This window comes from Danio aesculapii, chromosome 9, assembly GCF_903798145.1.
Source record: "Danio aesculapii chromosome 9, fDanAes4.1, whole genome shotgun sequence".
Lineage (NCBI taxonomy): Eukaryota > Metazoa > Chordata > Actinopteri > Cypriniformes > Danionidae > Danio > Danio aesculapii.
The window spans coordinates 51,202,473-51,216,925 of record NC_079443.1 but is presented as its reverse complement, the minus strand read 5'-3'; the positions used below and the strand labels follow the sequence as shown (position 1 = coordinate 51,216,925).

The 14,453-nt window shown below is 35.3% G+C and overlaps 1 protein-coding gene across 1 annotated transcript in view; it reads right to left on the bottom strand.

Moving 5' to 3' along the window:
- The window catches only part of LOC130235494 (bromodomain adjacent to zinc finger domain protein 2B), an 82,371-nt gene that overhangs the window by 67,488 nt on the left and 430 nt on the right, over positions 1 to 14,453 (bottom strand). Inside the window, exons 2-10 of the mRNA XM_056466083.1 lie at positions 14,266 to 14,408; positions 13,551 to 13,745; positions 11,902 to 12,276; positions 9,196 to 9,610; positions 6,747 to 7,004; positions 5,465 to 5,519; positions 2,612 to 2,720; positions 2,405 to 2,506; positions 500 to 713 (exon numbers count right to left, since the gene is read on the bottom strand). Coding sequence (XP_056322058.1) covers positions 500 to 713; positions 2,405 to 2,506; positions 2,612 to 2,720; positions 5,465 to 5,519; positions 6,747 to 7,004; positions 9,196 to 9,610; positions 11,902 to 12,276; positions 13,551 to 13,745; positions 14,266 to 14,408 — 1,866 coding nt within the window. The remainder of the gene's footprint in view (positions 1 to 499; positions 714 to 2,404; positions 2,507 to 2,611; positions 2,721 to 5,464; positions 5,520 to 6,746; positions 7,005 to 9,195; positions 9,611 to 11,901; positions 12,277 to 13,550; positions 13,746 to 14,265; positions 14,409 to 14,453) is intronic.

The window sequence follows — 14,453 nt, the reverse complement described above, 5'->3', positions numbered from 1 at the left end:
TTAAATTAAGTTGCAATCGCTCGCTTTTTTAATGTCTAATCATCTTGTTTAATCCCGCCCCTTTTTGCAGCACCGTACGACAGATTTTCGCACGCACAAACTCTAGTGTGACCGCAGCGTTAGCTGTTAAACACGGTGGCTTAGTGGTTAGTACTGTCGTCTCAGAGCAAGAAGGTCGCTGATTCGAGTCTCCACTGTGTCAGTTGGTATTTCTGTGTGGAGTTTGCATGTTCTTCCCGTGTTGGCGTGGGTTTCCTCACAGTCCAAACACAAAGGGGAATTGGATGAACTAAATTGGCCGTAGTGTATGAGTGTGTGTGTGTGTGTGTGAATGAGTGTGTTTGGATGATTCCCAGTATTGTGTTGCAGCTGGAAGTGCATCCGCTGCGTAAAACATATGCTGGATAAGTTGGCGGTTCATTCCACTGTGGCAACCCCAGATTAATAAAGGAACTAAGCTGAAAAGAAAATGAATGAGTGAATAATGTCAAAGCAGTACCCTGGGCCTCTAGTTTGCGCAGTATTTTAGCCTCAGAGTTGCTGAGAGCTTCAGCTTCAGTGTCGTCCACCGCTCGCACTTTTCTGCGGGACTGAACTGGGTGACCAGCGGGACCGCCTGATGGGTCAGAGTTCTTCTGACGACCCCGACGACCTTCCATCGCTAGGATACGAGGGATGACCTCTTCCTCTTTCAACAGACACCACTGCAACCCCTGGAGATGACAACAACAATTTACCAATTCAATTTTTATTTTCAATATTATTCTGGCCATAAACTGAAGTAATTATAAAATGTAATGTAATGCATTTTTATTTAATGGCATGTCAGCAACCAAGGCTACTTTCATGGCAGGAACATTATAAAAACAATAAAAAAACAATTGAAAACAACAAATGAATACATACATTAAATAAGATTTTTAGCATTAAAACACGATCTAAAATTCCAACATTTATTCTGGTAATTATAAACACAAATATTTCTCTCTCTCTCTCTCTCTCTCTCTCTCTCTCTCTCTCTCTCTCTATACATACACACACACACACATATACATATACATATATATACACACACATGTATATCCACACACATATATATACATATACACACACACACACACACACACACACACACACACACACACACACACACACACACACACACACATATATATATATATATATATATACATACACACATATATATACACATATATACACACATATATATATATATATATATATATACATATATATATATATATATATATATACACACACACATATACACACACACACACATATATATATATATATATATATATATATATATATATATATATATATATATATATATATATATATATATATGTATGTATGTATGTATGTATGTAATATTTATATTAACTAGTAACAACAAAAAATAATATGTAATAAAAAATTAACACAGAATATGATGATTATTATTATTTTTTATTTATTAATATTATTATTATTAACTTTAATAGATAATAAATACACAAACAACAAAGCAAAACAGAATAAAACTAATCATGCTATTTGAAGAAAAAGTAAAAATAAAATATAAATAAACTAACAAATAAATAAAATAAATAATATAAACAAAAAACAAAAAACAAAGTAAGTAGTAGAGGCAGTAGTACGTGCTGTGTTTTTAACATTTATAAACCTAATAACAATAATTACAGCATTAATGATTACTAATTCATTATAAATTACCTACCTAATAGATCATCAGTATCTAGCGCATTTTATTAGTAGTGATAAAATAAAACAAAACTAAATAAAATAAAATAAAAATTATAATAAATTATAAATAACAACAAATAACAACAACAACAAAATATAAATTATATATAATAAATAAATTATAATAACAACAAAAACAACAAATACATCTGATTATTATTGATCTTATTATTATTATTTTTCAGTTTAATAATAATAATAATAAATAATTACACAAGCAACAAAGCTAAACAGAATAAAACAAGTCATGATTTTTAAAAAAAAATATATATATATATATTGAAATATATATATAGAAATAAAAACAAAATATAAATAAATAAGTAGTAGAGGCAGTAGTACGTGCTGTGTTTTTAACATTTATAAACTCAATAACAATTTCTACAGCATTAATGAAAATTATTACCAATTCATTAGTAATTATCTATCTTATAGATCACCAGTATCTTAATCAAAATTGATTTATTATTTTTAGTAGAGTAATAAAATTAAAATAACATTAAATTCAATTAAAAATAAATAATAATGATTATTATTAATATTATTATTAGATTATTATAAAACTGTCCAAAATTAAAGCAAATGACAATTGTTAAGCCAGTCTTTAAAGTCCAATGAAATTACGTAAAATTACCTGCGGTCCATCTCTGGCTTCATAGAAGTCTCCAACCTTTATTTTAGCACTGAAGCTGAAATGATCCCGTGTAATGTCGCTTATCCCGTTTCTGATCAGATACTGTGAAGAATGAGAAGCAAAGATAAATAAAACGGCATCAAAACGAGTCCATAAATCTAACAAATACTGACAGATTTGAAGTTTTAAGCATGTTTTTCTTCTTGCCTTGATGACGTCTGGGTACTGTCTGAGTTTTCTGCCGCATGGAGCAAAATACGCCACTTCTCCTCGCAAACGGCCAGACATGTTAGTGATACGCGTCTCTCTCTGCCATCTGCACACAGAAAGAGCTTTCAGAAATTAGCAAGATATATAAAGTGAAATCTTACATAAACTAAACAACTATAAGTAATCTGATCAGAAGATTGAAACATGAGAGAAAAACCTTTTGTCCAACCATTTATTATTAGCGATACTCCACTTAGCCACTTTAATTGTTTCAATTGTTTAGCAGTAGGTGGCACAGTGATCTCACAGCAAGAAGGTCGCTGGTTCGAGTTCCGGCTGGGTCAGTTGGCATTTCTGTGTGGTGTGTTGGTGTGGGTTTCCTCAGGATGCTCTGGCTGCTCCCACAGTCCAAACACATGCGCTATAGGTGAATTGATTAACTAAATTGGCTATAGTGTATGAGTGTGTGAATGGATGTGTATGGGTGTTTTCCAAGACTGGGATGCCGCTGGAAGGGCATCCACTGTGTGAAACAAATGCTGGAATAGTTGGCGGTTCATACCACTGTGGCGACCTCTGAAATAGAGACTAAGCCGAAGGATAATGAATGAATGAATGTTTAGCCTAGGGGTGTCCAAACCCAATTCTGGAGGGCCGGTGTCCTGCATATTTTAGCTCCAAACCCAATTAAACACACCTGAACCAGCTAATCAAGGTCATTTTATGTGTACTAGAAACTTCCAGGGAGGTGTGTTGAAGGAAGTTGGAGCTAAACTATGCAGGACACCGGCCCTCCAGGAGCGAGCTTGGACACACCTGGTTTAGCACTATACTTGCAACTCAAATGAACAAACAGTACACAGAAGTACTGGGATAACAGTTTATAGTTTAGATATAACCTCTGATGTTTATGGTAAAGATTAAAATCATCGTCATATGCATTGACGCTCAAAAAATGAAAGTTGTAGGCAGCATTTACATTATTTAACCAGTAGGTGGCGACAACCAGCCATCATAAATATGCCATCATAAATATGCCACTAAATAATCCTTCAAAAATGACACAGAGCAATGAAACATGAAGTTTTATGAGTGAAGAACTGAATCATTTATTGAAAATGAGACAAATAAATATGGGTGTTACAAATGATAATGTAATATATCAACATTTCAGCAACAGTAGTAGTAACAGTGAATTTTTCACAGTACTGAATATTTTACTATTCATGTTTATTCAGCTTTTAAGTTCTGTTTGTAAAACCAGAAGTGTCTTGCAGTGTTGTTTTCGTAATAGATGGAAAGCAAATTACATTTGTCTCCTCCCCTTTTTTGGCTGATCTGAAAAATGGTCCGATCCGTGACTAAAACACCATAATATGATCTGATCTGAGATTTGTGATTCATTACACCACTATCCTTTAGAGAGCCTATGCATTTTTGTAATTAAAACTAGACAAGGGTGTTTGTCTGTCTCTTATTACTTGAGCTTCCATGTTTGTTTCTACTGCGCTTGCGGTTCACACTTAAGAGCTAGAAAAACACACTCCTGTCCAGCTGGTGGCGCTAATGCAGCAAAAATAATAACCTCAAAAAGAACATGGTGGATGGCAACCGCTGGATGTTTACATTTACATTTAGTCATTTAGCAGACGCTTTTATCCAAAGCGACTTACAAATGAGGACAAGGAAGCAATTTACCCATCTATAAGAGCAACAGTGAATAAGTGCTGTAGACAAGTTTCAGGTGTGTAAAGTCTAAGAAGCAAAGCATTAGTAATGTTTTTTTTTTTTTTGTGAGAGAGAGAGAGTACAGTTAGTGGTATAGCCAGAGAGGCAGTTACAGATTAGGAGGGAAAGTGGAGACTAAATAGTTGAGTTTTTAGTCGTTTCTTGAAGACAGCAAGTGACTCTGCTGTTCTGATGCAGTTAGGGAGTTCATTCCACCAACTGGGCAGATTGAATGTGAGAGTTCAGGAAAGTGATTTCTTCCCTCTTAGGGATGGAACCACGAGGCGACGTTCATTCACAGAACGCAAGTTTCTGAAGGGCACATAAATCTGCAGAAGTGAGAGCAGATACGAAGGAGCAAAGCCAGAGGTCGCTTTGTAAGCAAACATCAGAGCTTTGAATTTGATGCGAGCAGCAACTGGCAGCCAGTGCAAACGGGTGAGTAGCGGAGTGACATGTGCTCTTTTGGGTTCATCAAAGACCACTCGTGCTGCTGCGTTCTGAAGCAGCTGAAGAGGTTTGATAGAATTAGCTGGAAGCCCGGCTAGTAGAGAGTTGCAATAATCCAGTTTGGAGAGAACAAGAGCTTGAACAATGAGTTGAGCTGTATGTTCAGATAGGAAGGGTCGGACCTTTCTGATGTTATAGAGTGCGAATCTGCAAGATCGAGCAGTTCTAGAAATGTGGTCAGAGAAGTTTAGTTGGTCATCAATCGTGTAATGTTACACAAAACAGTTTTAAATATAGATGTTTTTCTTAAAGAACGCATGCCACAAGACCTTCTAGAGCTGCACAAGACATTTGTTATTATGGATGGATGCACTTAATTGGACATCTTTTGGACTGCTGATAAAAAGAAGCCAACTGTTGCCCTTTTCAAGCTGGAAGAGCCCAATATGGTAAAAAAAAATGCTCTGACTGCATTCAACTGATAAAAGAAACTCATCTACAACTCTATGCCTTGAGGGTGAGTAAATTAAGGGTGGGATAGTTTTTTTGGGGTGAACTAACCCTTTAAGGTTATTGTAAATAAATTCAATGCAAAAAACTAGAAGTGAATTTAAATGCAGTGATACAACAGCAATAATTAAACATGACGTGGCCTTAAAAGTAAGAACTCACCCGTATTCTAGAGGTTTTCGTAATGCAGATTCATCTGTGACCCTTCTTCTTTTACCTAGAGGCAGATTAACAAACATATAAATGACAAGAAACAAGTGCACAATAAATATAATAATACTGAGAATTACGACAAGAAATTCCAGTTGATTATATTTTAATGTCATTTATTTCTGTCACGTAGTTTAATTTTAAGCGGCCATACTCATTCATTTTCCTTCGGCTTAGTCCCTTATTTATCAGGGGTCGCCACAGTGGAATGAACCGCCAACTATTCCGGCATATGTTTTATGCAGCGGATGCCCTTCCACCCGCAATCCAGCGCTGGGAAACACCCATACATTCTCACATTCACACACACACTCATACACTATACACTACCTCAATTTAGTTTATTCAATTCACCTATAGCGCATGTGTTTGGACTGTGGGGGAAACCGGAGCACCCGGAGGAAACATGCCTCAACACAGGGAGAACATGCAAACTGGCCCAGCCGGGACTCGAACCAGAGACCTTTTTGCTGTGAGGCAACAGAGCTAATCAAGCATAGTAAAAGGGTTTTAAAAGGACCGTGTGATGCTGAAGACTGGAGAAAGATTATGTTAAATTGTATTAACATATGTTAAAAATGGGCCACACGGTGGCTCACGGTAGCCTCACAGCAAGAAGGTCGCTGGTTTGAGTCCTGGCTGGGCCAGTTGGCATTTCTGTGTGGAGTTTGCATGTTCTCCCCGTGTTGGTGTGGGTTTCCTGCAGGTGCTCCCCCACAGTTACACATGCGCTATAGGTGAATTGAATAAACTAAATTGGCCTTAGTGTGTGTGTGTGTGTGTGTGTGTGCGCGTGCATGTGTATGCGTGTTTCCCAGTACTGGATTGCGGCTGGAAGGGCATTCGCTGTGTAAAACATATGCCAGAATAGGTGTCAGTTCATTCCACTGTGGCAACCTCACAAAAATGCTCATTTAAATATCTGCATGAGCAGATGACATACAAAGTTAATACAAATCCACAAATAAAGGCTAAATTCCGCCGGGCAGTGCAAATGACATGAAATGCTTGGTAAATTTCATGTACTTGCTGTATTCACCTCAATTGCATCTTCTGGATATTAAAAACATTTGTGCAAAGAAAAAAAAAAACATCCCGCAAATAATCCTGGAGCAAGTGTCACCATGTGCATGTTCTCTTTATATTTGGTGTGAATCGAGCAAGAGTCCTCTTTCAAAACATTAAATAATAGTAATTACCCTGCACTTTTGGCCAATACTGTATTTGCAATCACTACCTGGGGGTGTGGCCACACTGTAAAGCGAGACCGATGAATTGTGATTGGCTGAATTCCCAGAGCTGGTCACAATAGTGGGTGTGGCTGTGATGGAGGTCTTATGAACTTGCAGATTGAGAGGGGCGGGACTAGTGCTGTGGGAGGAGTCTAGCACAGATGCTGAGGATTTGCTGATTTTGAGTGGCATTCGGTCCGTTTCTACATCTGTGTCCAGCTCGTCATCGTCAGAATCACTCTCTAAATTGCTGTCAGAGTCTAGAAGAAAAAAACATTAAATTGTTTACAAATTTCCTTATAAAATATACTATTTCAAGCAGCTTCACACTAATAAATATATAATGATATTTAAATAATATCACTTAGCAAATCGTTTCTAAAAATAAATAACTGAAATTTTTGCAGATTATTATGTATGTGTTTTTATTAAGTGGTGCAATCGGTCAATCACTATTAAATATGAACCATCTTTTAATTACCAATTACCAATACCAATTTTAAATACCACCAAGCAAAAGAATCTTGCATGAAAAATACATATATTAAAATGTACTCTTAAAGGGCTGTTACGTCCCAGGACGTATTTGTTTCTGTAGTTTTTTTTTCTTTCTTTCTTTCTCTGCTACACCCTAGTAGGAGCTAATGACCGTCACCTCCTTCCACTTATGAACCACTCCGTGATTGGAGGATGAGAAAAGCAGTGGGCATTTAAACAGCAGTTCTCCACTAGAACAGTGTGTTTGTGTGTGTGTGTGGAGGCTTTGTTTTTGTGAGGCTTTATAAATATATATTTAGTTTGTCTCTTTAAGCATAATTTGTTGATTAGGAGCTTTAATTTGTTTAAGTTCTGTTGATGCTGTTGATCATCTGAAATAGCTTTTGCCTCGAACTCTTTTTGATTGTAAGTTAATTTTTGTTTTCAATACTACTTTGTTATCCACTCCTTATTCTGTTAATTTGGGATTGGGTTAGTAGGGAGGGGGTGCCATTTTTCTTTTTGTAACCATTTTCTCCTGTTTTAGTTAGTAAGGGAGTGAGAGTATTTTTGATGTACTTTTCTTTTCTTTTCTTTGATAGATTCAGTTCTTCCCTTCTTCTCAGTTAGAGAACGTTTGTTTGTTGTTTTGGCTTGAACCCCCTCTTGAAGCCTTTTTCTTTTGGAACCCTCCCTTAATCCTTTAATAAATATTGTTAATCTTTATTCAAGTTGCATTTTCTTTGTTGTTTAGTCCTTTGAGAAGTTGCTCATGTGACCTCATTGCTGACACACACACACAAAACTCCACTAATATTCTGTTGCGTTCCTGTGTCCCCCTAGACAGAGTTGAGGAGAACGTAACAGGGCCCATGCAGACTAGCGAGGACATTTTTAATTTTGAGAGAATTTTAAACCTTTTAAAAAAATTCCCAGCTCTACTATATGGTTGGCCGTATTTTGACTGTTCTAAATAACGACTGTTAAAGTCAGTGTAAAGGTTTACACTACACAGCATTGAGGGTTACACAAGAAAAACAGAAGAAAACATGTGAAATGAGAATCTGAAATATTTTTTGGCATCCGTCAAAAAATAAAGATGACTTACTATTCAAAAATGTTTATTTTTGATTATGTTTTCAAATAAATTGGTCTTACACTTCATATTTTCTGACTTTTCATAGTATATGTAATCATTCTGGTACTTTTACCATAAACCAACATATCTACCATTTGGTAGAGGGAGATATTTTAGAAATTATGTGATGTGAAACATGCATTGAGTGTGTTAACATCGACATTAGGAGTTAAGAAATGCAATCTAAGAAATGCAAGAAATGCTTTTTTTTTGTGGGGCATTTAAAGGGTTAACAAAGATTTTTAAATACATTTTAATTTAATCTAATTACTAACTATTTACTAATTTATTCATCTTTGTCATGATAACAGCACATAATATTTGACTAGATATGCTTCAGGATACTTGTATTCAGCTTAAAGTGACATTTAAAGTCTTAACTAGGTTAATTAGGCAAGTTAGGGTAATTAGGGAAGTCATTGGAAAACTGTGGTATTCTGTAGATAATCAATAAAAATAATATCTTAAGGGGGCTAATAATATTGACCTTAAAATTGTTTTTTTATTATTATTATTATGAAAAACTGCTTTTAACTCCAGCCAAAATGCAATAAATAGGACTTTCTCCAGAAGAAAAAAAATATTATAGGAATTACTGTGAAAAATGTCTTGCTTTGTTCAACAGTACTTGGGAAGTATTTTGAAAAACATTCATTTTTACTTCTATAGGGCTTTTACAACGCATAATGTGTTAAAGCAGCTTAACACACATAAAATTGCTTCAGGCCAGTTTTCACAGATGAAGTTCAGTTTAATAATAAGGCAGGCTAATAATTTTGCCTTTAACTGTATGATTCATAACCGGACTAATAATAATAATTAAATGTCCTACTTACCTGAAACACTGTCATCCGAAGCGTCATTTCCATCCTCATCCTCCATTAACGAGTCATCAGAGTCTTTATTATTCATGAGGTCAGACTCCGCCCCCTTGATGTTCTCCACCAATGAGATTCTCTCTCTCTTTATAATCCTCTGTGCTGTTTTTTGGCCAGGTTTGGGTAAAGCAGAGCAGCGTGCTGTAGTACTGAGATTAATGGGACTGCTGAATGCTGGATTTGTGGCCTCCAGCAGTGGTTTATGGGTGCGAGGTTTGGTAATGAGGGCGAGAGGAGCGTCCTGTACTTCAGCGGGATGATGATGATGATGATGATGATTCTCGGTGGGAAGAGATTGGAATGGATTGCCGCATGGAAGATTTTGGATGCTCTGTGCTTCATTTCGCAGTTTGACATCCTGAGGTAGCGAGGGCTGATGGGAAAGAGAGATGCTATTATTTATTTGATCTGTCAGTCAGTGAATGCTGCCTTCATATGCATAAATACCAGAACAAACAGGCAAGTAATATATCTTATTGAATTGATTATATTGCACAAAATTAATAAAGTGTGAAACTGAATTATGCAGATAGTATACTACACTTACTGGCTTTTAAAGATTGTATTTTATCTGAAAAATTGCAGTAATGTTGTTATTATTAACATTTAAAATGATTGTTTTGTGTCTGGATATATTTTAAAATGAAATTTGTTTCTTGAGTCAATGGCATATTTTTTGCATCATTACTCCAGCCTTCAGTGTCAAATAATCCTTCAGAAATCATTTTAATATGATTAGATTATTAAAAACATTCATTATTATTATTATTATTATTATTATTATGAATATTGCCCCTTTCTTTCTGGATTCTACAATGGATAAAAAAAATTATTAAATAATTAAATAAATACATTTATTTGATCAACAAAGTAATGAAAAATTATTGAAAACGGAGACTTTTTTCATCAGTAACATCAGGTTTGCACTTTCTTCTTGTGGTTGAATGTTAAATGACCTCCTATGATTTGTCAGCCACTGCAATGATGACTGACAACTTGAATTTAAGACCCCTGATATACAATACACACACACACACACAAATGTCTCTATTTATATTTATCACCTAAAATATATTGTCTTCCAAATTTAAAGTGTCATATATATATATATATATATATATATATATATATATATATATATATATATATGTATATATATATATATGTATATATATATATATATATATATATATATATATATATATATATATATATATATATATATATATATACATATATATATATATATACATATATATATATATATATACATATATATATATATACATATTTATACATATATATATATATACATATATAAGGGTTAATATGAGTAGGCTATTATTATTGTTAATTCTCAAACATATCATCACCTTGGAATTATAAGGTTCTCTCTGCGTTCTGAATGATTTTGAGATATTGAGATATCTAGAAAAGCTGAATTAAGATCGTGTGTAGGGTCGAATTGAGATCGTGATCTTTTATCGATTAATCGTGCAGCTCTAATTGGTAGTGTACCATTGTTCTCCAAATATCCTCTGTACATGCATGCTTTTCAACTCAACTCAATTCAAGTTTATTTGTATAGCTCTTTTCACAATAAAAATTATTGTTCTAAAACAGCTTTACAAAAGGTGCACATTATTGTATTACAATCAAATTCATAAAAGTTTAAGTAATTATTTAGCATAACTTTATTAGTGGCAAATTACTTTAACTAGTAACTAATAGCTTTTTTAACAGTTAAAGTTATATACAGTGGGGAAAATAAATATTGATTATTGAATATTGAAGTCACCATTTTTCTTAAAAAACATATTTCTATAGGTGCTGTTGACTTTTTCCCCGAATGTTGGTAACAAACAAAGAAATCTATATATGCAAAGAAAACAAATCTAATTAGTTTACAAATGATGTTGTGTGATAAAATGAAATGACGCAGAAAAAAGTATTGAACACATGAAGAAAGGAAGGTGTAGAAAGGCAGGGAAAGCCCAGACAGCAGCTGAAATCTCTCAGCAGTTCTTCAGCAAGCCTCTGCCCTTCCTCAGTGTAAATGAATTTCAGCAGCTTCAGTCCAACATCTGCATTAGCAGGAGGATGAAGATGAAACTAGAGTGGACATTTCAGCAAGACAATGATCCAAAACACAGACAAGGAGACTCTCAGATGCTTTCAGAGAAAGAAAATCAAGCTGTAGAATGGCCCAGCCAATCACCTGACTCGAATCCAATAGAAAATACTAAATAAAGCTCAGATTTGATAGATGAGACCCACAGAAGCATCAAGATTTTGACACTCTGTTGAAGTCTGTGAGAAACTCACCCCTGAGTAATGCATGTGACTTCATTCTCCATATGAGAGGCGTCTTTAAGCTGCCACCACAAAAAAAGCCTCCTATATAAAGTATTAAATACGTTTCAGTAGTTCAGCTCTTTCTCCTTCTGTCATTTCATTCTTATTACACACAACTCATTCAGAGTTTTTTGTGTTGTTTTATTATTATTATGTTTGTATTGTTTGGGTTTTTACCAAAATCTGTTCAATTCCATGTCAACAGCTCCTTTAGAAATATTATTTCAGGGAAAAAAACATGGCAATGTGTTCAATACTTATTTTCCCTGCTGTTTTTGTTAACCTGCCGTTAGAGATGGCATTGTTTACAAGTTCAGTGAAGTTTTTCTTTCCATCTCTCTGTGTTTCAATCACCTGTTTGCTGAAGTGGTGAACGCTCGGGTCGAGGTTATTCCTGGATCTGCAGGCCGGAGGTGTAGGAGAGGAACACACATTGATAGTTGATGGGTGTGTGTCAGTTTTTGAGTCTGTATGGGACGTTGTGTCTCTGTGTCTCGTCACTAAAGCCAGTGGTTTAGCGCTGACAGCTAACCCTGTGGGCTGAATGACGCTGGTGTGTTTGCTGGACTCTTCTGTGGGTCTGAAGGCCTGGATGTGTTTCAACAGCTGTAATGAACTCTGAAGATCCTGTGTTTGCTTCTGTAAAGCGTGGCAGTTCTTTTTCCTGTCTGTGTGCATTTCATCCTGGGCAAGCAAAAAATATACTGGGTTATTATATATATATATATATGTAGGAGTTCTGATATTGCAGAAAATCGCACGGCTATCAGCCAATCAGAATCAGACAGAATTGTTGTATAAAAAAACAATATATATATAAATAAATATATATATATAAATAAATACATATACATATATATATATATATATATATATAAAAATAAATAAATAAATAAATATAATACAACAGTTTTGTCTGATTCTGATTGGCTGATAGCCATGCGATATTCTGCAATATCAGAACTCCTACAGCCCCTTCACCCTTCTGTATTACTCCACTCACATAGAGTGACAGCAGATCAATAAACTCACTATAGTTTGACAAATATTGCAGCTGTTGGACAACATATTGTACTTTTGAGGTTTTTTTTAGTTGAAAATATACAGTAGTTGTTTACATTGCAACTATGCAGTTTATTTATAAGGATTGTGCTTATTTTAAATATTTATAATTTCTGACATTCAGCACATTGGTGGCCATCAGCCTGTCATACTTAACAAATCAAAGACGGTTGATGTCTAGACTGATGGCATTTCATGCCGTTCAGTCTTATAATCTTAAAATGTGAGCAAAAGCATCTGTTTTGTCATCACTATAGACATTACGCTAGAGAATCATTCAAATACTAGCAATGGTTTCTGCTGTTCTGACGTCAGCTGCAGATAAGAATGAATGGTGGAAGGTAGTTTCTCATATAAAAGAATTTTGAGACTCTCTGTGTTTGATTTTATTTTTTATGTACATGATTATACAGTTGAACTGTTGTATGAATGCAATATCACACTCGTAGCTGTATGTCCCTTGTTACGTTGGCGGGAAGCTGAAACTAATCTACATGTGAAGCAACACACTCATAAATCAGCGAACTGTGGACACGCCCCCAACATGACACTTTTTAACACATTATAATAAAAAAATCTGAATTGTGTTTTAAACTGAACCTAAAATGGCACACTCAAAAGAACCATAATATTAATATTAATATCATAAAAAAGGGGTAAACTATGTGCCCTTTAATACACATTTACCAACAATGCACATTATTGTATTTAAAATACATTTTTAAGATCTTGGTACTTTTGTTGTAATCTATTTACTTTAACATGGCTCATTAACATTCAAGTGTTGCTTTAAAGGTTACTTAAATACCATTAATCTATCTTTAATGATTTGAATTAACTTCATACTTTATTTAGTTTCAGTTTAGTCTTGATTAATAAAACAAAACCACATATACCTTTCGGATCCGTTTCTGTTCTTTTACACACTTCTCAGAGTCCACACTGTCATCACTCTGATCATCATCTTCATCATCCTCATCCTCCAGGTCATCAGAGTCAGAGCTGCTGAGAGCATCAGTGGAGATGTCAGAGCTGGATGCTGATTGGCTGTCGCTGTTGATGGAGACGCCTGACGGTTTACTGCACAGCTTCTGCCAGGAAGAGCGACACATGAGCGGCAACACACTGACACACACTCGCTCACACACAAACACACACACACATGCTCACACATACTCACATGCACACACATGTTTAAAAACACTTGCTTACGCACACACACTTACTCATGCACACATGTCCCACACGCGCTCACACACACACGCATACACACACACACATGCACACGCACACACACTTGCTTACACGCACTTACACGCGCTCACACACACGCGCGCTCACTTGCATGCTCCTAGCACGCGCACACACACACAAGTTTAAAAACACTCACTCACGCTCATGCACACATGGTCACACACTTTACAGCACATATTAAACATGCTGTGAATATCTGGAGAACATTGAATGCTGTTTATGTATAAGTACTTTAATAAAGCTGAATTTAGATGTCGAAAAGTTTTGAAAACCGATACAGAGTTTTTTTCAGTCAAAAATAAATAAATCTGAATATGCCTATATCAGAAATTCAGTGAAGTAATGATTCAGAAATACCTTGTTGTCTTTTGTTGTGTGTTTGGTTTTGTCCTCGAGCTGGTGGAGTGCTGGTTTTGGGCTGGTTTTCTTACTCTGATCTGGAGAAGGTGTGGAGGAGGCTGAGCTCCAGTTTGCTTTTCCATTGACAGAACCATTCAGCCCTGCTTCACAGAATATCAACCATGAAACATGAATGTTACAGTAGA